The following is a 26,269-nucleotide window of genomic DNA, read 5'->3' on the forward strand; positions in this document are numbered from 1 at the left end:
ATGTGTATAAAAAAAAAAAGTAGATATTAGACACCATTTTTATGGACAAGGGTGGTTTTTAGGCTCCTCTGTTAACCTAGGGTGGGGCCTGGGATTCTGCATTTCTAGTAAGTTCCAGGTTGTGCTCATTCTGCTATTACATCTGCAACACCGTGAGCAGCGAGGATGCAGAGGCTGGTGACTACATCTCAGTGTCCACCTACTAACCATGTGACCTCAGTAAAAGTCCTTCACTTCCTGAATCCTCAGGTGTCTGCTGACCTCCTGATATGCCCTCTCAAAGCTGCAAGGGGCCTTAGAAGATAATCTAGTCTGTCATTTCATTTTACTCATGAGAAAAGGAGATGTGACCAGCTCAGGAATACAGACAAGCAGTTTAAACTCAGGCTTTTGACCTCCAAGTTTGAGGGTGATTCCTCTACTCCACGCTGGAGTTTTAAGACAAAAGTTTCACAGCAGGCTCAATGAAGGAAGTCAGCAGCTGAGAGGTGAAGTAGCAAAGTCATGGCTGTAAAGTCACTTTTCTTTCTTTGGTAAGCAAGTAGATCAATGAAGTGACGGCGTGAAACCCCATGCCCCTCAGCTCCTGGAGGCTGTTTGATTTGGCAGACTCCAAATCTACATCAGAGCAAAAGTGGATTTTGATTCAGCTTCAGGAAAGAAAATTCAGGGACTCAAGGCTAAACGAAAAGAAAAGCACTAGGAGGCGCCATTGAGCAGCAGCAGAACTGTGACAGGTGCGAAGCTGCGGGTATGCACCGGAGTACAGCAAGCTCGAAGCCAGTTAAGAAATCCTGAAGTAAATTGGAAAAGAAACTAGACAAGAGTGAGGGCTTGAGAAGGTCTTTCATGCCCATCTCTGCTTTCAGGGCTCCCCTTCCTCTGAATGCCAGGGATTCAGGACTGTCCCTGTCTGGTACTGGCACTGACAGTTGCTTTTCTTGATGAGGCTCGTCTCTCCCAGCAAAAACAGGGTCTAATTCCAGTCTGCCTCCGATTCTCCTCCCAGACTGTAGCCAGGCACTGGAGCAGGGCCCCAGTACAGTTGTTCTAACCTCACACAAGCTTAGTGCCATTAGAAGCCACTCTTTCTTAGGGTGGCCAATCCTCCTCTGGGCCTCATTCACCCCAGAATACCCCACGTAACTGCTCTCAGTTGCTCAGTCATGTGTGACTCTTTTGCGACCCCATGGACTGTAGCCCGCCAGGCTCCTCTGTCCAAGGGATCTCCCAGGCGAGAATACTGGAGTGGGTAGCCATTCCCTTCTACAGGGGATCTTCCCGACCCAGGGATCAAACCAGCTTTGATTGAACCTGTTTGGCAGGTGGATTCTTTACCACTGTGCCACCTGGGTGGCTCTATATATATGGCAGCCACAAGGCTTCCTGGTGGTAAAGAACCCGCCTGCCAATGCAGGAGACAAAAGAGATGTGTGTTGGATTGCTGGGCTGGGAAGATCCCCTGGAAGAGAGAATGGCAATCCACTCCAGTATTCTTGCCTAGAGAATCCCATGGACAGAGGAGGCTGGCGGGCTACAGTCCATGGGGTCGCAAAGAGTCAGACACAACTGAAGCGACTTAGCACACATGCACATGCAGGGACTGAATGAGAACAAATGTCACAGAAAGCAGTGTGTGTGGGGAGAGAGGGCTTCTGAATGGGTGGCAGGCCAGTTATCTTTTTCTTTTAGCACAAGATTCTGTCTAGATGAGGTAGCCAGGAGGTGCTGAGGTGCTGAGGGAGCCCAGGATGGGAGGTGGTGCAGAGGCACAGGAGGGGGTGCCTCCAGCCACGGCTGACATGTGTGTCTGACGTGGCTGGTTTGACTGCATGATGTACTAGCAAGCCCGTGCCCATGGAGGAATCCAGTCCTCCCTCAAGATGCAGGTCTCTTGTTTGGAATGATGAGGACCACGGCTTTCATAACACTGGAATTGTCATTTCCAATGGGAGTACAGTTGGAGGGCTGCAGAGGTTCTCATCCATCTTTCCATTTGTAGTGAGGGCATGGAAGTCACCGGAAGTGGTGTCTCTCCTCTAAGGTCACAAATAAGTAGGTGGGAGGGTTGGAACTTGATTGCGTTCACTGCTCCCTTGATTTGCCCAAGATGATGTCTGCCTCTAAAGCCCAGCATTTGATGTCTTCTTGAGCCATGCAGACAACCTTTAGCAATTCTTGTGCGGAGCCAGGAAGCCTGGGCTGCTGTCCTGGGCCCCGACCACCTGGGTGGCCACCTCTCCTGCCCATGGGAAAATGGAGGGCGTGTGGAGGTGGCTTGGTGAGGGCTCTGTCAGGATGACAGAACCACCTGAAGGCCTTGCAGTCTCTAGTCCTCAGAGATCTCAGCTGTGACATGAAATTCTTCACACCCAACAGTTTTCAGAACAAAACCGATTTGGGGGTGTGACACCTTCCTGCCAGAGGGAGGCCTGGATTCTGCTCTTTTTTTCCCAAAGGATGAGAAAGCTTCTGCCCCAACCCCTGCCACCCCCAGTCACTCCCAGCTTCCTTCTCTCTGGCCCTGAACTTACACTTGGTTCCAGACCAGCAATAAATGCAGTGGGGGCTCACTCCTTGTGGCCTGCGGTTCATTCAGTCAGCAAACCCTGACTGACCTCTGGCTGTGCGCCAGGCCCCGGGAACATAGAGGGTAGAACCACAGTCCCTTCCCTTAAGTAGCTGAAGTATGACTGAAGTGCCACGCACAGTAGGTGCCAGCTGGGATGGGCGAGGAGGGGCAGCGGGGCCCTGAAGGACTCACCTCACTATGGTGTTGGAGCCTCCCTTGTGGTAGTAGAGAGAGTTGTTGTGAACAGTGTGCCCACAGCCGTGGAAATAGTACGGGAGGTGGATGAGCGTGTAACTGCCGTTCAGCAGTGAGGGCTGGTCTTCGAACTCCTTCACCCTGATGCCTGTAGGAGGGAAACCAGGGAAAGGCAGTCACAGCTTGGAGGTGAGTTGGGGGAGGAGGGGTAAAAGGACAGAAGGTGAGAGTCAAGGTCCTTGTCCCGCAAGGGTCCTTGTCCAGTTTCAAGATCCCAGGCTCCCAAACCCGAAGGCCAATTCTCTTCCGTGGATTCCTGAACCATCTTTTGAACACAGTAACCAGAGGTGCCTTTGCTCCTCCCAGGAAAATGGTATCACGCCCTCCCCTACAATTTCATCAACTTTTCTGCCACAGGCCTGCATCGTGAAGAGCACCTGTGCGGCCACCTCCCACCACTGCCCTCCAAGGGGGCCATGCTGCCTCTGTGCCCTTGCTCTTCCCGTTAGAGTCACAGGTTCCCTTTCAGCTGGTCATCTGGACAGTTACTGCCAGCTGATGAGTGAGCCTGGATGAGACCAAAGTAGCATGTCTGAGCTATTGCTCTGACTAGTCGGCATGGCCAGGCCTCTTCTGGCATGGGGCCACTGCAATGCCTGACCACATCTGTTTGGGACAGTGTGATGCAGTAGACCTTCGAGATGGTACCTCACCCACTCCCCTGGGCTCTCAGATACTGTGGTATGTGAGAAAAGTGGCCAAAAGGATTCTCCTTAAAGAAAGATAGCCTGTGCAAAAAAAAATAAAAATAAAAATTGTCTCTGGCATTTCTTCTTCATTATGGTTTCAGGGTTTATAAAGGGTTTATCAGTCAGGATGCTATTTGTTTCCTCCTGGACACTTTGCCAAAAAGCTGCAGTGGAGGCACCCTGGTCACGTCCCTCTTATCTGAACTGTGAGGTTTGTCACCAATGTGCTCAACTGAGAGCAGCATTCTGCCCACTTATTTGGGCTTTCTAAAATAAAAAAAAAAAGCAATTCTGTTACACCAATGAGCAAGGATTTCAGACACAGAAACAGGATAAGCCTGAAGGGAGGCAACAAAGGAAATATAAAATTACAGCAGAGATATGGCTCATCCGCCAAGTAAAAGCACCTGAGAAATGTTCAGTCACCCAGATGCGTTCATCACTCTTGTTAGCAGACTCTCTTATCCAAGTCCCAAACGTCTCTTTAACTTTCAACACTTGTATTGGACTTCCAATGGATGTGATCATGGATTCTATCAAAAGAAGAGAAAGTTACTCACCTCCCAATTATGACTGTCACCTACAAATTGGCAGTTGCCATTGGCACTTGCCCCCTACCTCTACAAGGATTAAATCATGTGCTGATGCAGCTGCTGACTTTCCACATCCCCTACAAGGAGCTAAGGGTGGACAGCAGAAATGAGGCACTCTGTCCTCAGTGGAGGCGGGAGTGGGGGACTGGTAGAACAAGTCTTCAGATAGTTAGATATTTTCAGGAGCTGATTTTATGAGCCCAGGCCGAAGAATTGATGCTGTGAAGAAGATCTGAACTGTGATGTTGGAGAAGAGTCCCTTGGACTGCAAGGAGATCCAACCAGTCCATCCTAAAGGAGATCAGTCCTGAATATTCATTGGAAGGACTGATGCTGAAGCTGAAGCTCCAATTCTCTGGCCACCTGATATGAAGAACTAACTCAATGGAAAAGACCCTGATGCTGGGAAAGATTGAAGGCAGGAGGAGAAGGGGACGACAGAGGATGAGATGGTTGGATGGCATCACTTGTGTGGTGATGACTCAATGGACGTGAGTTTGAGTAAACTCTGGGAGTTGGTGATGGACAGGGAGGCCTGGCATGGTGCAGTCCATGGGGTCACAAAGAGTCGGACACGACTGAGCAACTGAACTGAACTGAACTGAAGTCATGTATCTCTTCATATGGTGGCTCAGACAGTAAAGAATCTGCCTGCCATGTGGGAGACCTGGGTTCTATCCTTGGGTAGGGAGATACCCTGGAGAAGGAAATGGTAATCCACCCCAGTATTCCTGTCTGAGAATTCCATGGACAGAGAAGCCTGGCTGGCTACAGTCCATGGGGCACAAAGAGTCAGACATGACTGAGAGACTAACACTTTCACTTTCTAAGTATCTAGAAAAGCACCCAAATCCTTCATGATGATGACTGTTCCATGTGACTTGCAGAAACCTTCTGCAAAAAACATGTGCTAGATTGCATGTACTCCTCCTTCACCAAAATCACATATATACTGACCTTTCCCCCTACTGCTCTGGAGCAGTTTCTCAGAGCTACCTGAAACGCTTTCTCCTGGGCTATAGTCCTCATTTTGCAACAAAAGAAACATGACTCACAACTCTCACATTGTGCTGATTTTATTTTTTTAGTTCATATGACTTTAAGGTATCTGATTTCTGAGTTTTAAAACAGGATGCTTTGGGACTTCCCTGATGGTCCAGTGGGTAATAACCTGCCTGCCAATGCAGGGAACACAGGTTCGACCCCTGGTCCGGGAAGATGCCACATGCTGCAGAGCAACTAAGCCCGTGTACCACAACTACTGAGCCCACACTCTGCAGCCCTCGAGCTACAACCACTGAGCCTGTGCAACACAACTACTGAAGCCAGTGCACGTAGAGCCTGTGCTCCACAACAAGATAAGGCGCCACGACGAGAAGTCCTTTCATCGCAACTAGACAGTAGCCCCCGCTGCTGCAGAAAGCCTGTACACAGCAATGCAGACCCATGCACAAATAATTAAAAAAAATAAACAGGATGCTTTGTTTCTGTACCTGCTTGTGGGGAATGGTGTTCACTGACTTTCTCATCAGTTTTTCCAACCAAGGTGTCATCATTTGGTACAGCACATGTCTCACCTAAAACAACAAAGATAATCAGAGCAAATGCAGTTGGCACGGTGAGATGTGTATAAGTTTATAACTGGTGCTTTCCGCCACCTTATTCCAGATTCGAGTTCCATAAGCATCCTTGGTTTTTGCTTGCTTGCTTTTAAGCACCAACTCATATGCTTCCAATTTTTTTTCCTCTACCTGGTGAGTTCCCAACAAGCATTTCATGATCATAGTTGCTAAGACTGTACAATCTTGAGAGGATGTCAGTAATAGGAAAATGTCACCTGAGTCAGCTATCCTAACCCTCAACAACCTGGGGGAGGTGGGGAAGGCTTACTGACACATTCCTGGCCACTCTGGGCAGGTGGGAATCTATCACAGTTTGTATTTTCTGGAGGGATTTTCACCCTCAGGGAAGTTGATGGGGATGAGGGAGCAGCCTCATGATGGGGTGGCCCATTTTCATCCTGTCTTCCTGAACTGCCAGGGAGCAGAGGAAGAATAAGCCTAGAGACAGCCCAGACCAGAGAGGTCGGGGCCCCTTTCCCCTCCCCATTTTCCATCTGTTTTTTTCCGCTCGAAGACCTGTGGGACCCAGGCCCTTGAGGGGCACCTGATTCACAGTTGGTTTGAGGCTATGACTAAGCATAGATTCATCTTCCTTAGCAAATGGGCTGAACTCAGACCTTTGGTGAAGAGGTGGCTCAGGTGGCAGAAGCAGGACAGAAGGCAGGGGTAGTGTGGCCAGTGTGGAGATGAGAAGGCACAGACCGGCTGGCAGCAGGTCTCAGCAAATCGGGCTTTCTGGGAAAGGCCAGGACCCCACTTCCCTAGGCAAATTCTGAGGGTTTCCAATCACCTGTGGTTGCTAGATAGAAAGGAGCACCTCCACTGTCGCTAGGGAAACACACAGAATAAACTAGAGAGGTGTCTTTATCAGTAAAATAGGGAGGCTCTTCTCAAATGTTCCTTTAGCTGGATGAGCCCTGTCTCTCTGAAGCCCTTCTGCCATGGATGAGAGCGGTCTCGGGGCTGTTAGACTCCCCACACACAATCCTGCCTCTCAAGTTCCCCCCTGAGTTTCCACTTAGAGGCCTGGGCTTCGCACAGAGAGGGACAGAGAGACCCTCCCATTCTTAGTCTGAAGAAGGGGTCTCATTAACTCGTGCAGGACCTACCCACCAGCTTCTGAAGCTGGGGGGGTGGGACGGGATTAAAGGAAAGGGACAGGAGGAGCAGGAGTGAGGGCCAAGCTCAGACGCTGGATGCCTGGCAGCCAGGACCCACTCCTGGGAGGCACAGCAGAAGGAAATGGCCTCTCTTTTAAAGCAGTTTTCACAACCCTGAAGCCCAACCCCTGCCGACCAGCCTCTTAGCAGACAGGCTAGGCTGGGAGGGCACCTCTCCAGCACCCCTCTCACTGCTGACAGAGCCTCTGGCAAGTCCGAATTCCACAGAAGCAGGGCCAGACTTCCCCTCCTCTCGGGATGGTTCCGCTCAGCCTGCACCCCCAGGGAGGCTGAACAAAGGGCTGATGCTAAGGGAAAGGGTGGTATTGAATCAACAGCCTGCTCACTGCTGGGCAGGGTCATAATCAGGCTCCATTTACTGGGCGTGATGGTGACATCTCTGAAAGCTCAGATTCACCCACTCTGAAACTGAGTGTGTGCGCCCCGCAACCCAAACATCTTCCAGAAAGAACAGTGCACCAGACAGAATGAAAGAGTGTTTAGGAAAGTGGTGGAGAAATCCACAGCAAGTGAGAAAGAAACCCCAGTCAGGACCCTCTTCTCTGCTTGCCAGGAAGCCAGGCATCCAGTTGTGCCTCCTCATGGCCCAAGTTAGGGGAATAAGTCCCTGAACATCTCTGTGTGGAGAAGTTATAGCAGCATCTGAGAAGGACTTTTCATTAACTCGGCCCTTGATTTCTTCTTAGCTCTCAACCCCATGGCCACCCCTGTCACAACTGGCCAAAGAACAAGCCGCCCAGGCCTGCCAGAGATCAGGCGCCCTTGCATTACTTTGACAAGAAAGTAGTCAAGGCTATGGTTTTTCCAGTGGTCATGTATGGATGTGAGAGTTGGACCATAAAGAAAGCCGAGCACCAAAGAGTTGATGCTTTTGAACTGTGGTATTGCATATTGCAGAAGACTCTTTGAGAGTCCCTTGGACTGCAAGGAGATCCAACCAGTTTATCCTAAAGGAAATCAGTCCTGAATACTCATTGAAAGGACTGATGTTGAAGCTGAAACTCCAATAGTTTGGCCACCTGATGCGAAAAGCTGACTCATTTGAAAAGACCCTGATGCTGGGAAAGATTGAGGGAGGGAGGAGAAGGGGACAACAGAGGGTGAGATGGTTGGATGACATCACCGACTCAATGGACATAGTTTGAGCAAACTCCAGGAGCTGGTGATGGACAGGGAGGCCTTGTATGCTGTCGTCCATGGGGTCGCAAAGTCGGACACGATTGAGTGACTGAAATGAACTGCCCTTTGTTGGCTTATTCTCAACGTGTGGATTTCTGTCTCTGAAAGGAAAATGCTCCAAGCAGGGGCTTTACAGGCAGGCACATTGGGGTTTGAATCCCAGCTGTTGCTTACTAACTGAGTGACCATGGACAGACTACATAGCTCCCTGGGGTTTCAGCTTTGTATCTGTGAACTGGTCAGAATACGACCCCTATATCTTAGGGCTAGTGTAGAATTAAATGAACTGAGCACTTAGCCCTATGCCTACAACATCGCTAGCATTGTTAGCAAAGCTTAGAGGTGGTGATGGCAGTACTGGGGTATCTATGGGGAGTTAGATGATCTGAATTTCCCCATCGTCTCCATCCCTCCAACATCAGTCAAGCCCTCCATGCTCCAGAGATGGTGGATTTGGCAAGAAAGAGGAATAGTCTGGTGATGGCTCAGCCTTTATAGAGAATCCACCCGCCAAATAGGAGACCTGAGTTTGATCCCTGGGTCGGGAAGATCCCCTGGAGAAGGGAATAGCTACCCCTCCAGTAATCTTGCCTGGAGAATTCCATGGTGGAGCCTGGCAGGGTACAGTCCATGGGGTCACCAAGAGTTGGACATGATTGAGCGACTACCTCAAGTGAAGGAAGAGGGATGAGGGCAGGAGGCAGGAGGCCCAATTCTAAACCTGCCACCAGTCCTTAACCTGGGCAGGCTGTTCAGGCCTCCCAGGTCGGTGGAAAAGGGGAGGGAATACTTGCTTTGGGCAAAATCTCCACTTATTAAAACAATCTGGTCACAAAATCTGGGTGAAGCCTGAGAGCTTGGGATTGTTCACTGAAGAGGTAGCTCCCTAGGGCAGGGGTGTGTGACCTGGGCACTGGCCGTTGAACATGTTTGGCTGCCGAGGGCCTTTGGATCTTCTGCTTCCAGGGGGACCTGGAGGACCCGGAGGGCCTGGGGGCCCAGGTGGGCCAGGTGGGCCAGGTGGGCCTTGGTCACCTTTGGCACCTGGAGAAAGAGAGAGAGAAGCAGGGGTGGGAGTTGATTAGAGAGCTGTAAGCAGAGATGGGTTCCACACAGGGGAAAAGGAGATGGAGCCGCTCCAGGGAAGCTGGCCAAAACCTGGACAGTGGTCCTCCAGCACTCACTCACACAGGGTCAAGGGAGCTCCCACAGAAGGTGCTAAGTTTCAACTAGGTGCCAGGAACTGTGCTGGGAATTTTAGAAATCTTCCCTTTGTCCCTCCCAAGTACTCTGTGAGGCAGTACCAGCAGCTCCTCGGGTGACCCGGGTCTCAGGAACGTTCAGGGCTTTGCCCCAGGTCACAGCTGGAGCAGAGCTGCCCCCCACCCCAACACTCAGGGCTGTCTCACTCCTTAGCTCATCCTCTTCTTCTTGGCTGATGTTGGGAGATCTCAACCCTGACTGTTTATTAGAATCACCCAAGGAGCTCAAATACAATTATAATGCCTGGACCCCATCCCAGATCACTTCATCAAAATGATGGGGAAGCTGGTCATCTGTAGTTTTAAAAACCTCCAAGGATGCTTCCAGGCATGAGAGACACTGCTCCATGCTGTGGAAGAGATCGGGGGCGGCTGTCCAGCTTTGTGACCTTGGGCAGACAGTGTATCCCTCTGAGACTGGTGCTTCATTTCCAGAGTCTCATACTCCCTGCCCTGCCCTGTGAGAACCCACTGAGGTCACCAGGGTGAGTGCTCTGATGGTTGGTTTCCCTACACATCAGCAGGTGGAGTCACTACACACTTCTAACTTCAGGTGGCCGTGTGGGTACAGCCCTTTGCAGGGGCCTTTGGTTCTGCAATTTGCATAAAGATGCCGCTAGTCTGGGATATTCAGTCCTTTGGTTCTACACGCCTTTCCTGGGCTGACTGGTGATCTGAGATCTCTTTAGCTGCCTCTTCCCAGCCCCACCAAATAGGTCTTTTCAGCTGCTTTAGAACTGAAGGGGCAAGCAGGAGTCACAGAGGCTGAGGGTGGTTCTAAGCCCCCAGCCGAAAGGGCAGAGATCATGGCAGATGTGGTCCAGCCCTCCTACTCCTTCTCTGCCCTCTGGCCAGAGGACACACTGAGCTCTGGCCTGGTCTCTAGAGTTGGAGTACACTCAGAGCTGCTGCTTTCCTGAATGCTTTGAGGTTACCCTCATTTGTTTGGTAATATAGGGGTGTGTGACATTCTGGATGTGTAGCTTTCCCATATAACTGAATATAACATGATCTTATAGTTTCAAAATATATTCACACGCACACACACACACACATATATATATATATATGAATCCTGTCAAAACACCTCTTAAATCTTACATATTTTGTGCATAACCTCCTTTTTTTGGAATAAGCCATGCTAAACCTAATTTGATTTTTCCTGGGTGCTTTGATCTTTACACAGTACCTGGTAAATGGCAGGTGCCCAAGAAATTTTTAAAGCTGGATGGGACACTGATTCTGGGTCACTGTCCTGAACATCTATCATCCTGGCTTCTCGAGGACAGATATCATGTCTTACTCATTTTCATATTACCATTTTCAGCTGTTATAGCAAAGTCCCTAATTCATAAATGGTGTTCTCTGATATTCAAAAATGCTTATTGAACACACGAATAGGATAGTTATGCTTTTCTAGTACAAATGGTCCCCAAAGTAAAGTGCTTTTAAAATTCTGCCTCTTCCTCCTCCATGACCATCAGCCGGCACTTACTCTTTCCACCATGTCATTGCCTTTCTGAAGCTTGCTGTGCCACAGACATCAATTCCCTGCTTTTAACCTGGGCTGGAAACCAGATAAAGAAGATCAGCAACCATGTTTGCCTCAATCCTATGTTAAGAATCTTAGGATAAGGGGCTGAAGATGGCCTGAGCTCAACTCTGAAGCTTGTACTTTCTGTCTGTTGTCCTTTGAAATTTCTCACTTCTCTTGTTCTGGATTGTGCTGGATTTAACAGATATTTGGGAAAAGGAAGTTTCCTTCATCCGAAATCCATCCAACTATGGCATGGTGCTTTATCTCAACTGCTTATGCTTAGATCTCAGATTTGGTCTTACCAACATTGGGCTTACATTACACATGGTTTTCTCCTTGTCAAAAGCACAGGACTGTAAAACGTGCTATGAAACAGAGGGGCATCTAGGGCAGATAAGGAGAGATGACCCAGAGCAGCCCTGGTACAAGAAACCAGGATGGTTTCTGGGCCCATTCACCCCAGGAGACCGCAGCACCAGCCCCTTACCTGCGGGGAGCACGTCGTTGGGCACGTCCCCTTTGTCTCCCTTGTCACCCTTCTGCCCTGCTGGGCCCTCGTTTCCAGGCAAGCCCAGCTCACCAGGGTCTCCCTTTTCCCCTGGAGTTCCTGTGGCTCCAGGGGGCCCTGAAGGGAAAAAAAAAAGATTTATGAGCCTGTTGTGCAGGAAATTCTGGTATACTACTTTGTAATACTGTGCTTTATGTTTTTAAGGTGAAGCAAAACCAAATACATAACACTTCATAATCATTTTAGGACAGCAGCAAGGTACAAATTCATGAAAGAATATACTTCTAGGTAGTTCTGTTGACTTTTTTTAGAGACATTTTGCTGGGCCAACAGGTTGGAGAGAGGAGTGAACCCCAAGAGGGACAGTCACAGTGAGAGCAGAAAGAAGGGGAAGCCTCATCAGAAATCTGCCCTCCCCACCCCAGGAGGGAAGGCTGAGCACTTGGAGGACTTTGTTAGGCCCTTGAACAGTGGATGTTGTCATCTGCATTATCTGGTGTATCCCTCACAATACTGGGGTGGTAGGCTGGTCAGTTTTCCTTACTCTCACTTGGTAGAAATTAGAAATAAGGCCTACAGGGTTTACAACTGAGGCTGAAAAGTGAGCAGCAAAAATCTTGATTCCATCTCCAATGCCCTTTTCTGTGACATTTGGATACAAAATATTTTTAAGCAAAATAGCAAAACAGGTCACACTGCTTTAGGACAAGCATTATGAAGGAAGGAGATAGTGTGAACAACAGGTAATGGACAAAATTTCTGTCTCTGCCCACAGGGAGACATCACTATAGGAACCACAGTCCTACTAGGAGTAGTCAAGATCAGGCAGTGACTCATTGCAGCATTGCAAAATGGGCAGCACAGCATTCTGATGCTGGGGAGAAAGGAAGCCAATCTCACGCATCATAAGATGCCCCAACTCGTAGCAGCTTCCACACAGCAGCTTCGCTGAGGTGAGGAGACAAAAAAGTAGAGTTTGGGCAGATAAAGGTGGCTGGGATTCATGGGACAGAATATGAGAGAGGAGGTATTTGTGTAGAAAGAGCTCTGGTGAACTTCCCAGGGGTTTCCTCAAGTCTTTGGCAGAGTAATAGTCTGTATAAGGTGAAAGTCTACCAGGCAGGGAAAAGAATGAACAGAAAGCCACTCACTATATGGCTCTCAGAGCTTGAACAGGGAAGGGTCCTCATTCCCGCCAGTCAAAGCAGAGGGATCTCAGAAAATGGCAGGCTGTGAGATAGAGTTCTTGGAAAGACTTGTCTTAGTAGTGAGGCTAAATTAGCTCAGCAGTCAAGGCTGCTGTGGATCTATCATAACAAACCTTAAAAATACTGAGCAGTAAGCTTAACTGCCTGCCAGGATAGAATTCAAAATCTGAATCATTTAGTCAATGTAATGTAGCATATTAATAATTTAAGCAAGGAAAAAATTACGTGATCATCTTGATGGATATAGGAAAGACATTTGATAAAATTCAACACCTATCCTGAATAAAAATTCTCATCACACTAGGAATAGAAGGAAATGTCCTCAATATGAAAAAGGGCATCTGTGAAAAGAACCTACAACTAACATCATCTCCGGAGCTTCCCTGGTGACTCAGATAGGAAAGAATTCTCCTGCCAGTGTAGGAGACTCGGATATGATCCCCAGGTCGGGAAGATCCCTGGGAGGAGGGCATGGCTACCCACTCCAGTATTCTTGCCATGGACAGAGGAGCCTGGTGGGCTATAGTCCATCGGGTCACAGAAAGTCGGACATGACTGAGTGACTAAACAACAGCAATGTCCCTAATAATGAAAGACTGAACGCTTTCCCCCTAAGATCAGGAACAGGACAATGGTACCTATTCTTGTCACTTTAAATAAAGTACAATAAAGCAAAGAAAAAGAAACAGAGGCAAACAGATTGGAGAGGGATGCATTAAAACTGTCTTTTAGAAAATTTATTAAAAAGCTGCTAGAACTTAGGAGCACCTAGGGATACTAAGAGGGAAAGTGATTGCTTACTATGTGCAAAGGTACTGCCAGATATGGATAAATTAATATGATATCCCATTGCAGGCACTGTTTGTTCATTTTGACAAGAGCCTCCTGGAGATATCACTCAACAGAGATATTTTTCAAAGGGGCAGAGATTTTGGGCAACAGAAAAGAGCCAGAGGCAAGTTTCAGTGAAAAACTTCAGTTTCTCTCAACCTCTATAACCAAGAGGCCTTAGGATTCATTGCTTTTTCTAATTATGTGGCCAATCCCAAGCCCCTTCTTAAAGGTTCTGGCTGAGTGCCCCACCAGCCTGGCAAGTCCCCATTCCCCAACTGTCATTTTATGACATCGCCACTGTCCTCCCTCCAGATTTAAAACCAATTCTGATCCCCACCCCCAACTTCCTACCAGCTACACAGGATGCCTATATAACCATCCCAAGAGAATCATAGACTTTCAGATAGGAAGGCACCTTAGAGGTCATTTAGATTAACCTCCCATCCAACCCTGAACACGTCTCGACCCCACCTGATTGGCTCTTCTCAAGCCCTTGCAGCAATGGGGAGGTTATTATTAATAAATCGTGTCACACCACAGATGGCGCTGGAATACCCTGCACTGCCATCCTAGCCCATTGTTCCCTAAAATGTGCAACTGGCACTCCTACCACCTTTTCTCTATGCCAAGGGGCTGATAAGCTCTATTAGATTCAAGGGAGCCTACACAGACCATCCCAAGGAAGACAGCAGTGTATGAAAGAACCTGAAAGTGTTGATCACTGTTAAAAAATGCAACAAACAGGGAAACATTTGCTCAATTTCTGCCAATGGAATTGCTGGGGACACAGTGGAAGAGCATGTGAAGAAGAGCAAGGGAAGTGCCTGCAGTGTAGGTACTGGAGGCTGTGCCGTGGAGTCAGTGACATGGTTGAGGCAGGTCCCACAATGCATCTCTCACACCACACTGAGATCCCATGGCTGGGGGGTCACCTCTGTCCACAGTTATCAGGACATCTTTCTGGAAAGAGGTTCACTCACTGAAAAGCCCTTAATCAGGGACCTCTGCACGAGCGGACGTTCTTTTGTCAGTATTTTAAATAGGCAATTTGGCACATTATCTGAAGGACACAAAAGATGAGAACGTTGCCATAGAGTCCAGCCAGCACAATGCACCCGAAGATAACTGACACCTTCGAAAGGTGTCGTGTGACTCACATTCAGCAGTGCTCAGGGAAATGGTATCTTCTAGTTACTTGAGGGTTTTCTTTTTCAAGCATTTATTCTAGTCACAAAGAGCCTTTGGCATCATCATTCGATTTCCTCTTCTTTTATTCCTTCCTTTTATGCATTTTCCCCCTTTCTCAAAAAGGCCAGGTGTGAAACAGGAGAACATTCTCACAGCTGTCATAATGCACAGGGGCTGGTGTTTAGTGCTCAGGATATTAAGGACTTCTGCTCACGGGTGTATTTTGACACTCAGCTGTGTGTGCACATGATCACTTTCTTCAAGAAAGGGGAGGGGACGTTCTGTTTATGTAGTCTTCGCCACCTCCACAGAGTCTTCCCTCTTCTTGGTTGGTGCAACCACCTCGGCCGTGCCCTGGCCGTGGCATGCAGAAGTACACCACCACCTCATCACGTTCGCTGGCAGAGGAGCCAGATGTGGCACTGTCTGCCTTCCCCGACTTGGATATGGGCAGGGACACTGTTAAACACTGAGTGGCCTGGATCAGGGCAGTGTCTGTCCCATGGCTGCTGGCAGGCTTGGAGTCAGCACATTCTGCAGGAGAAGAAAGGCCAGACTCTGCTCGCCTTGCTCGGGTGCTGGGTGTGGCTTTCTGCTGTTTTCCTTTCCCGTTGGCAGTGCCCACTCAAAACAAGTCATTTTCCCAGCTTTAGAGTCTGGGGTTGTGTGATCAACTGGGGTCAACGCCATCTTCACTGCAGGGGGTGAAGGAGGACATCTTATTTTTGGTAGCACCATCTGTCACCCACTGAGGCGGAGGAGATGGGAGCTGAGGGTGTTATGCAAAACCCAGACCCAAGGCTGGGATGAATAAGGAGGAGGATGTTTATTTCTGTTTTTGTGGGGACCAATTTTTAGAGAAAACACGAAAGCATTAACTCTTGAGTGAGAAAGTGAGAGGCAGATGGAAAGAAAGAAAATGCTTGGTTTTGGGGCACAGCACGTCAAACTTCGGAAAGGACGCTGTTTGCAAAACTGATGACGGTTAAGTCCAATTCTCTCTAAATCTAAGTTGATGGTTTCAAACAAATGTAGGCATTTCCACTCAGATTTCCTTCCCCACCCTTTGAAACAACACCACCACCTAATATCTAAAATGAATGCAGCACTTGCTCTGTGTCAGACCCTATTCTAAGCACTTGATATATATTTATATATATTTTATATATAAATTTAGTCTTCCTAAAAACACTATTACTATTCTCATTTTCCAGTTGAGGAAACAGGGCAATTAAGTAACTTGCCCAAGTGCACACAGCTAGTAAGCAGAAGAGCTGGGATCCAAACCAAGACTTCAAGCTCTGACTCTGGCCTATTCCACTCTTGTTCTTAGCATTCCTAAGATCAGAAAGCGAGGGTTAGCTTCATATTTCAATATCCTGGAAACAACTGTTGGTCTGGAGCTCTAAACTCTGGTATCACTAGGTTGGTCTTCTTCTCAAGAGCCCACAGTGGCTCCCGGCTGCCTTCTGCAGACACAGAGCTAAAATCCCTGCTCCCTCCCCACCGCACCCCATCCTCACCTGGGGCCCTTCTCATAGGCAGGGCCAGCCTCCCGAACAGTGCCTCCAAGTAGGGCCTTTCCCTTCTCTCCTTGCACTGCCCTCCCCATTTCCCCTCTATTTATTTCCAAGGTGTGGATCACACGTCTCTCTTGTCCTTTACACTTAGCTCTACAGTACAACTCATCCTCTATACAGGATCCTATTTGTCCATTATCTGCACAATTAAGTTTTCTTCTGGCAGCATTCCCTGCTGTACAGTATAAAGCATCTTCATATCAGAATAACCAGTTACAGAATTCATGCTGTATATAAACTATCTTCTCTTCCAACAGGACTGCAAGCCCTTATGGACAGAAACTATGTCCTGCTGTTCTCTCAGTTCTTTACTGAGCCTTAGCTGGGGTTGGCTGAGAGCTATGTCAAACAACAGGATGCACAAGGCACAGCCTCTCCCTCACAGACAAACACTGGAGCAGACTGTTTCAAAACCGGAAGCCATGTTAGAGTTGTTGGAAGCCCTGCTCCTCAGTGTACAGGTGAGGAGACCCAGGCCCTCGAAGCCAGTCAGAGTTCAAGGCAGGTGCGCCCAGAATGCCTTTCCTGGCTCCCTTCTGCTTGCAGAGCAGGGATAATTCTTTCTGCCTGACACGTGGATACTTGATGAACTGTGCGTCCTGCCTGTGTCCTAAGGGCTTCTCTGAAGGGCTGGCTCCTTCCCACCCTCCTGGTGAGACTCAGAATGAGGCTCAGCAACATCCTTAGACAATTAATAGCACTAGCTCCTAGTGCCCGGGCTTCCTTCCCCCTGCTCCTGCTCTGTAGCACCTCCGGTAATGCCTCTTGGACTCAACCCCCTCCAGCCTGGAAGTGTTCTGTGCTGTCGTGTTTAAAAGCAGGGGTCCAGGAGTCAAGGCCTGGAGTCAAGCCTGCCTCTTATGCTTACTAGCTTTTGGACACTGGGCATGTTATGTCCACTAGTTCAACAATGACTTGATTGCCGCCTTCACTGGGTGCACCAGGCTCCGGAGCCTGGTTCTCATGGACCTCACGTTCTCCCTAGGTGGCCAGACCATTAGCACATCAGCGAGCAACACGAGGAGAGGAGTTCAGGGAGGGATCTATGCTTCGGAGGAGAGCAGGGGATGTAACTGAGCTGGTGAGGCGGGGGCCAGACACGGAGGTCAGGGGCGATCTTGAAGAGGAGGAGGTATCAACTGCGATTGCTCCAGGTCACGGATGGCTGGGGGCACAGTGGTGCACAGGCCCTGACCGAGGGCCCCGGTCTGTTTGGAAAATGGAAAGATGAGACTTCTTCATCTGGAAAAATAAGGCCCACAAATATCCCCATCTCCTGGGGCTGTTGTGAAGACTCAGTGAGGTAAATGTAAAGCGGACTTGGTAGAGTGCCTGACAGTGAATGTCAGCTATTAATATATACCATTGTTAAGAGATCACCGCTAGAGTGCACAGCCTGCTGCTGCTGCTAAGTCGCTTCAGTCGTGCCCAACTCTGTGTGACCCCATAGACGTGCACAGCCTAACCCAGTCCTATCTCTGTGGAACATGGGCTCTTTAGCCTGTTTTTGGAAACAGTACTTGTTGTTCCCTCATTCTGGAAGGCATGCCCACTCCTCCCCTCTCCCAACCCTCCCTGCCAAACCACTAAAGATCCTGGAGCTCTCTGCTGACACGATGGCCCCTCCTTCTCCATGGCCATGACCCTGGCCCTGAGGGTCACATCCTGCATGTGGCTGGCAGAGAGACCCAGACCACCATGCAGAAGGCTCTGGAAGGGCCTGGCCCCCGCCTCCCACCTCACCTGGCTGTACGCCCCCTCCCCTAGCTGCCCCAGCAGGGCCTTGGCAGGTGTGTGCACTCCACTTGGGCCACCGTCTGCCTTGCTCTTGTCCCTCAGGTCTGACGTCAGACATTACCTCTTGACCCTCATTCTCCGCCCTGCTTATAACATACTGTTCTTTCCTTTCTGCACCTCACACCGTGATTACAGATGTATCTGATTGTTGACTTTATGTCTGCCTCCCCACCAAAGACAGAAAGTTCCACTATACAATAGGGGCTGCATCTATTTTGTTTCCGCACTAGCACTGGGAACCCTCTCAATAAATGCCTGCTGAGGAATGTTCCCACCATCTCCTAGGGTTCCTCCTGCTGCTCAGCCTGTCCTTGGCCTCCTTTGCTGGCTCCTCCCTTCTACTTGGTCACTAGATACTGCTGCTCCTCCTGGATGGGCCCAGGCTCTCCTCTTGGGTGGCTCCCTCCCGAAGGGGATGGGCTCATGGCCCAAAAACCCATCGCCTCGGGTGACTCCTTAAGGTACACCTCGAGCCCCAGGGTCTCCTCTGACTGCAAACCTGCATCTTCAAGGCCCTCTGACACCTCCTCATGACATTTCAAGGCATTTCAAACTGAGCACGTCCCATGCTAGGACCTAAGTTGGTCCAGGGCTCACTACCTTAGGGAAGAGCCGTCAGGCAGGAGGAAGACCTTGGAGTCAGCCTTGGTGCTTCCCTCCCCCTTCCTACTTACATTTGCCTTCCCCAAGTACTGCTGATGTTACCCCCAAATATCACTCAGCTCATCAGCCTTTGCACATCCCACCTGTATCCCTTCTGCCTGCCTGCTGAGTAGCCTCTTCACTGTCTCCCTGTCTTGGCTCCCATGCTTGCTCGAGTTTGTCCTCCCCCAGTGGGGGTATCACAGAAAGGCAGATCTGATCATGTCACTCTCCTCCTCAAAACCCCTCTGTGGCTTCTCATGGCTCCCAGAACAAAGCCAGTTCCTCTCTGCGGCCCTGCCAGCTCTGGCCCCTCCTCCCACTCCCTGCAATTACACTGATCTCTGGGTGGGATGAGAATGCATCCTGGGCCCAGGAAGGGAGCAGGGGAGGGCATTCATAGGCCCGGGGCTTTGGCAGGGTGGTGGGGACAGCACAGCCCTTGCTTTCTAGTCAGATGCAGAGTCTGAGCTGGTCGAGGGCTGAGCCATGCTCCCAACAGCCCGTCCTTAGAGAAAAGCTTTTCACAGCTTCCTCCCTTCCCTCCTGCAGCCTGCCTTGTGTGACTGCCCAGGGAGGTATGCAGGGCAAGGGGCTGAGTACAAACCCTGGTTCTTAAAAGACCCAGGGCTAACCTGATTTGGCTGTGTTGCCTCTCTGGTGTCAACTTGACCACATTCACCTCTCACCCTCTCTGTCCAGCTACCCTGGCTAGGGCAGGAACTGACCCCTGAAAGAACTTGGGGTACCAGTACAGACACTCTTGCCCCTTCCATCTGTCTGTTGGCGTCAGAGCAAGCAGAGGAGTGGCCATCAGTTCCCAGGAACACTGCTTCTCCCAGGCAGCCTGGACATACACCGTCATCAGGGTTGGACCAGAAAGGTGGCCCTTATAGCCCAGGACACAGCGGCTTCCAGGCAACACTTAACCGGCCTCGCATTCAGAGATACAGCACCTGTCCCCCCTGCACCAGCGCTGGCTCATCCAAAACGCAATGATGGAGACAAAACAACCAAGGGATTTAATTCGAAAAACTGTGCCTAAATACCCATTTTTCCTCTTTTTCCATTGGCTCCTTTTTCGCCTTTTGGGCCCTGAGGACCAGGCTGTCCGTCTGATCCGTTGTGTCCTGGTAATCCACTGGCTCCGGGAGGCCCTGCATCAAAACACGGGAAACGGGAACACTGATAAAAAATGTTCACTGAAGTTAACATTATTTCCTTTAGCCAGTGAGACTGGGCAGGCATCAAGGCCTCTCCCAGAGCTTCTCCTGCTTCTTCCTTTCCTTCCCCACCGTCCCCACCACCACCCAAAGCAGTGTCAGATAGCGAATGGTGATGGCAGGCTCTCAAGAAGGAGGGAGCAGGAGAGCTGGTGACTCGGGTAGAGAGAAGGCAGGGACACAGCTGTAGTCAAGGCTGCCTCTGGATTCTTCCCCCTTCCCTGCCTCAGTCCCTTCTGAGGGATCCTGGGAGCCAGCCACCCACATCCTCCCTGCAAACTCAGAATATCTATAGGTTCTTACCTGCTGGGCCAGGTGGTCCTACAACAGAAGAAAAATTTAGATGATAAACCACAGATAGAAGTAAGCTAACTCCCGAACCCAAAGAACAAAGAGCATCTTCCCCCTCTTAAAACATACTAATCATCTATGGGCCCGAAGGAATTGCCCTGTGCCTTTTATTTAGAACTCAATATGTTTACCCAAAGATCCTTAAAAACAATTAGACAAACACCCATAGCCCAATCAAACCCACTTTTGCTCAAGTTCCAGTGGACTAAGAATAATTTCTAAGTTGCGTCACCATAGACTCCGAAGTCAACTTAATTACATGAGGTTTGGTGACCACGTGGGTGGGCCCTGCTGCAGCCTGTGTGCAGCTAGGTGTCAGGAAGTGCTGCATTTGCAGGGCTGAGAGCCAGCTGTCCTGGGAGCAGCCCCGAATGCACTCATCCAGACAGCCTGTCTCCTCTAGGCCACCCAGGGGAGTTGAGAGCAAAAGCTGGTTTGCTGGGTTTCTATTTTGTTGCACAAAATTGCCTGAGAAAACCTGAGGGCTCAGATCAGGTAACAAATACCTTTCTTCATTTGTAATCACCCTAAAAAGGATCTAAGGTGTTCAGGTGAATCATTTACACATAATCTAACACAATAAATTGCTCCACAAACAGTTTTAGTGTCAATTATTCCACTTAATAAGCACTCATACAGACCAGTCAGGTTGCATCACGAACAGTTGAGGGTCTTTGTTTCTCTGACCACAGAAACAATCACCAATATTGGAGTGGGTGCGTGTGGGCTCAGTTGCTTCAGTCATGTCCGATTCTTTACAACCCCATGAACTGTAGCCCACCAGGCTACTCCATCCATGGAATTCTCCAGGCAAGAACACTGGAGTAGGTTGCCATGCCCTTCTCCAACTGGAGTGAGTAGGTCTGTCTAAAGATCCAAGTCCTGTGACTTTTCAGAAAACCACCATTTACAAAGCACTTACTGTGTGCACCAAAATCTACTCAGAGAAACCTTGGGACTTCCCTGGTGGTCCAGTGGTTAAGAATCCGCCTAATAATGCAGGGGACATAGGCTCAATCCCTGGTCTGGGAAGATCCCGCATTCCTCAGCACAACTAAGCCTTTGCACTGCAACTACTGAGCCCACACACCCTGGAGCCCACATCCTGCAACGAGAGAAGCCACTGCAAGGGGAAGCCCATGGTCTGGCCGCAGTGAAGACTAGCTCCGGCTTGCAGCAACTAGGGAAAGCCAGCGTGCATCAATGAAGACTCAGTGCAGCTAAAAAAATTAATAAAATAAATTTTTTTTTTAAAAGAAACCTTGGTCCTTGAATCTGTCGTGTTTATAATCGAACTGAGGAAGGTGAATACTCTGAAACCACAGTGAGATATGAGGGAGCAACAGAGAAGCAACCACAGAGGTGCTGGGACAGTCTGGGCAAAGGGCAGTCTGAGCAGGACTTCAGAGAGGGTGAGCCTTGAGTTGTAGCTCTGAAGACCCAGGGGGCCTGAGACAGTTGCAGGGGTGAGGGCTGGGCACCCCTGCATGAGACCAACTGGAGCAAAGGTCCAGGAGTGAGCGAGAGGAGGGAAGCTGGCCCAGCTGGAATGTGTAGTGATGAAGCCGGGGTACTTGGCGGAGGGATATGGCACAGCAACACTTGAAGGCCTGATAGCGGGGCACAGACAGTATCTGCAAGGCAGCGCGGAGCCATAGTAGGGTTTTAAGAAGGGAAGATGACACTGAAATCAGTGCGCGTTTGCGATCCCTTCTGTAGATGGAATACAACTAGGGAATGAGATGAGAGAGAGAAAGAGGCGGGCGTGGGGGTGGGGAGGAGAAATTATCCATAGGATGTTTGTAGTTAAAACTTGGGACAAGGTTGAAGATAAATGTGGTTGGTGACTGTAGCGTTCTAGAGGGAGCTAGAAATGCGAGAGGTATTTTCAGCAGAAGAACGGGCAGGACTCCATGTCTGGTTGGAGGCAAAACAGAAGGCCTCTCAGATGATTCGGTGCCCGGATACTGCTGAGCCTATTTGACAGACTTGAAAACTTTCAAAAGAGCAAAGTGTTTGACAGTATGTTTTATATATATATAGTCCTATATTGCGCAAAAATGATTTGCTGAAAATGGCACGGCATTTTCTAGGATCAGGATAGCCTATAGTCATACCACCAGATGGCGCCACAAACGCCCTGGTAAGGATGCAATGTGGATTTTCCATAGCTGTCAGAAATCAATCCACAGTCAATCCGGACTGCTGATAGAAGCCAAAATCAGATGTGCAGGTTGGTAGAAAAAAAAGGTGAACAAGAAAGAATCAACTGTATATAGTAGGTTGCAAGAGTTCTCAGAACAGTCCATTGCCATGCTGTGGAGTATTAGAGAGAGGTCCTGGCCGGAGCTGTATACTTAGGGCACATTAGTTAGGGCCAAGGATACTGCTATGATGAGGTGCTTAGATTAGGGTTTACTGACCCTCACCCGACGTCCTTGACATCCTACGGCTACAGTTCTTAGTCACTTGAGGCCTAGAGTCGACTAGAATGCTTGTAAAGATGCAGATACCTGGGACCAATCTGGAGATTCTGATCCAGTTTGAATTAGCGTGAGGCCCGGGAACCTGCATTTTCACGAAGCACCACAAGTTACTGGCGTGCAGGTGGTCCTGGGTCCCCTGGACCTGATGTGAAAGTTTTCTGGGAAAAGAATCAGTCATTATCCTTACAGGGGTTCCTAACCCTAGAAAGACTGGGAGATACTAGCCTTGAGGTAAGAGTGAAATATCTGAGCCAAATCTGGGGATGCAGAGAGGGGGACACACCCTACCTGGAGGGAGGCAGGAGACAGAAGCAGCGCCAGGACAGAGAGAGAGAGTGCTCTGGAGAAGGAAGAGTGAGGCCAGCCCAGCAGGTCCCATGCATGTGTGCATGCTCAGCTGTGTCTGACTCTTTGTGACCTCAAAGAGTCTGTCAGGCTGTAGCCTGTCAGGCCTCTCTGTACATGGGACTTTTCGGGCAAGAATCCTGGAGTGGGTTTCCATTTCCATCTCCAGGGGATGATCCTGGCCCAGGGGTCAAACCCACATTTCCTGCGTCCCCTACATTGGTAGGCAGATTCTTTAACACTGCACACCATCTGTGAAGTCCATGCTCAGGCCTTGAAACTAGAGAATTTCAGAAGAGAAAGGATGACAGTTTCAAAGAGCTCAGGGGCAGAGTGATGGTGACTGTCCCAGGGTCCCCAGGATACCAACAGAGCTGCTCATGGCCCCTCTCACCCAGAAGAAGCCCCAGATATGAGTCATTATAATAATGTCAGATGTCAAATAACATGTGCCAACTAGCCCCTAGAAAACTGTCTTGCAGGATGCTTTCTCAGCTCCTGACCCTTGTCCCCTTCTGGAATAACAGACCCTCTGGGAACACGCATAGGCAGTCACTTTCCTATTAAGGCTGTATGCAGAGCTGTTCCCTGGGCCTGCCACCAGCGCACTTATACAAGGTTCCATGCTAAGAAGGGGGATCCTCACTTGGATTGGACTGGCTACAGCTTTGAGGCCTCAGCTCCCACCCTCTGTGTGCTGGTCCACCCTCTGCAACTGGCCCTGCTGACAGCTATTCTGCCAGTCCCAGGGCACCTGATGTGGAAAAATATGTATCTTTCCCCACATGCCCCATTAAAGTGGAGCTTTGGTCTAATCTCATTTATTTGGTGCATTTCAATTTTGGATTATGGCCATGACAACCTTAAAAATGAGAAGAGTTCGATATTATTTCAAGTGCCAACTCTAATCAGTTAGTACAACTTTCTGCAACACGAGAAAAGAATGACTTGGGACCTGAGGCCATGCTAGGTGGCAACAGTAATCCACGACTGATGCCTGGGTATAGGATAAGAAGTGTTATCACAGACTTGGAGTCATGTCTCTGTAAGGAGAATGGGCACTGTGGATTTGAAGCACGTTGGTCCCAACAAGCAGTTCAGCAATATGATGATTTAGAGATTTTCCAAAAAGCCTGTATGTGGAGGCCACTGGAAGTGAAGAATTACCCAAGACCTGCCTTCTTCACGATAACCTGCTCTTCCAGAAGACATGCTTCTGGGGTCCCAAGGAAACTGGGATCAGGGATAAGATGCATCCAGAAAACCATATGTCATTTGACAAACTCTGCATTAGCAAAATCCTAAAGCCTGACTGTTCTGTCCTTGTCCCCAGAGCAGCCACAGCTGAGTCCTGGGAAAGGAACAGGAAGGGGCTTTCCTGGTCACAGTTGGACTAGCCTCAAGTCACAAACACCTGCTTTTTCAAAGATGACTCCAGTGAAGAGCTAGATCTTGTTCTCAGGCCCAAACCCAGGCTCTGTCCTGGCAACCCTTCCTGAAGGTATCATCTGGGAGCCTTGTAACCCTGTAACCTCTGGACTGCTGCTCTCTGCCTCTCCCCCTGAAGCTCCCTGGTTCACTCCTGGGTCCTCTCACCTCCCTGCTCCCAATCCAGGCACCTTGGCCTATCCCTGGGTGCCTCCTTGCCTTGTAAAAAAGTACATACAACTTGTACTTTTCACACCTAAGTTTTAATTGAAGAGCTTTCTGTGTAAAAGAAGACCCAATTTCAAGCTGTCATGAAAAAAGGAACTGGCTTTTGAAAAGCATTTTTAGGTGCCAAAGAATAACCTCCTCAACCCATCTCCAGCACAGATGCGATCCCGTCAATCTCTCCTAAGTGGTCTCAATAGCTCTGGCCCACATTCACTGAACAGCCTGGCTCTCATTCTATCACTATAAAAATCAAAAAGGAAGAGGCTTTTCCTGTGCCTCTCAACAGGGCTTTTGTGCCTGTAATTCTATCCATTTGAGCATTTCTCTAGCGCTCATTACTGTCACATGCAGCAACGCTGAAAAGGGACTCCCAGAGATGTAAGAAATCCTTGTGCTTAAGCCACAAGGGTTTCAGAATAAAGGACTAAGCTGTTCTGAAGATATTTAATTTTCTGTGAGGGCCGAAATGTGACTTGAGTAATAACTCAATTAGCATTTTCTAAGAAGCCACAGGATTACAGCTTTTCTCTCTGAGGTTAAACTAAGCCAACAAGAGTCGGGTTTGGACTCAGAGTTCCTCCAGGAAGCATCTTTCTTGCTAGCCCACCACCCCCATTAATCACTTACAAAAATCACAGATTTAGTCATTCTACAAACGCAACCAGAGTTCCTAATGCCGGGCAGGTAGCGAGAGGCCCTGGGGAGAATACTGCAGCAGGTTTCTGCATGTCCATGCACACTGCAGGGCTTCTCAGCCTTCCCCAGCGCAGCCCTGTGAAGAGACCAGGACCTCCTCAGAGCCTGCAGCCTTAGACTGAGGAGCCCCAGCACAAGCTCCAGATGGCTTCAAAGTCTTGTGCTTATCTTTAGAGTCCATGGGAACGGTGCATTTATTCCATAAGAGATTTTTTTTTTAATTGAAGAATAGTTGGCATACAAATTATATTAGTATCAGGTGTAGTACATCATCATTCAACATTAATATATATTACAAACTGATCACCACAAGTCTAGTAATCCTTCACAATACTAAGTTACTGTGATAATACTGACTGTATTCCTTACGCTGGACACTACACTCCCATGGCTCATCTATTTTATAACTGGATGTCCATACCCCTAATCTCTCTCACTTATTTCACTTAGCCCCTAGCCCCTCCCTCTTGCCTCCTCTGGCAACCACCTGTGTATCCGTGAGTCTGTTTCTGTCTTATTATGCTTGTTCACTTGTTTTGTGTTCTAGATTCCATGTATAAGTGAAATCATACATTTGTCTTTCTCTGTCAGACTTATTTCACTTAGCATATTACCCTCTAGGTCCATCCATTTTGCTTCAAATTTCGTTCTTTTTTAATGACTGAGTAGTATTCCATTGTGTGTATTTATACCATACCTTCTTTATCCATTCATATATCAATGGGCACTTAGGTTTTCATATCTTGGCTATTATAAATAATAAATAATGCTGCAGTGAAGACAGGGGTGCATATATCTTTTCTAATTAGCTTCTTATTTTTTTCAGATAAATACCCAGAAGTGGAATTGCTGGATCATATGCTAC

At 48.9% G+C, this 26,269-nt stretch overlaps 1 protein-coding gene across 4 annotated transcripts in view; it reads right to left on the bottom strand.

The window, feature by feature from the left end:
* GLDN (gliomedin) overlaps nt 1-26,269 on the bottom strand; it is a 60,137-nt gene that overhangs the window by 5,274 nt on the left and 28,594 nt on the right. For 2 of the 4 annotated variants that reach the window (XM_061428766.1, XM_061428768.1), the window contains exons 3-9: nt 20,174-20,191; nt 19,697-19,804; nt 11,378-11,515; nt 8,998-9,135; nt 5,603-5,686; nt 3,924-4,049; nt 2,765-2,915 (exon numbers count right to left, since the gene is read on the bottom strand). In XM_061428766.1, the coding sequence (XP_061284750.1) occupies nt 2,765-2,915; nt 3,924-4,049; nt 5,603-5,686; nt 8,998-9,135; nt 11,378-11,515; nt 19,697-19,804; nt 20,174-20,191 (763 nt within the window). The remainder of the gene's footprint in view (nt 1-2,764; nt 2,916-3,923; nt 4,050-5,602; nt 5,687-8,997; nt 9,136-11,377; nt 11,516-19,696; nt 19,805-20,173; nt 20,192-26,269) is intronic. The other 2 variants (XM_061428767.1, XM_061428769.1) reach the window with 1 other exon arrangement.

Source organism: Bos javanicus, chromosome 10, assembly GCF_032452875.1.
Source record: "Bos javanicus breed banteng chromosome 10, ARS-OSU_banteng_1.0, whole genome shotgun sequence".
Taxonomy (NCBI): Eukaryota; Metazoa; Chordata; class Mammalia; order Artiodactyla; family Bovidae; genus Bos; species Bos javanicus.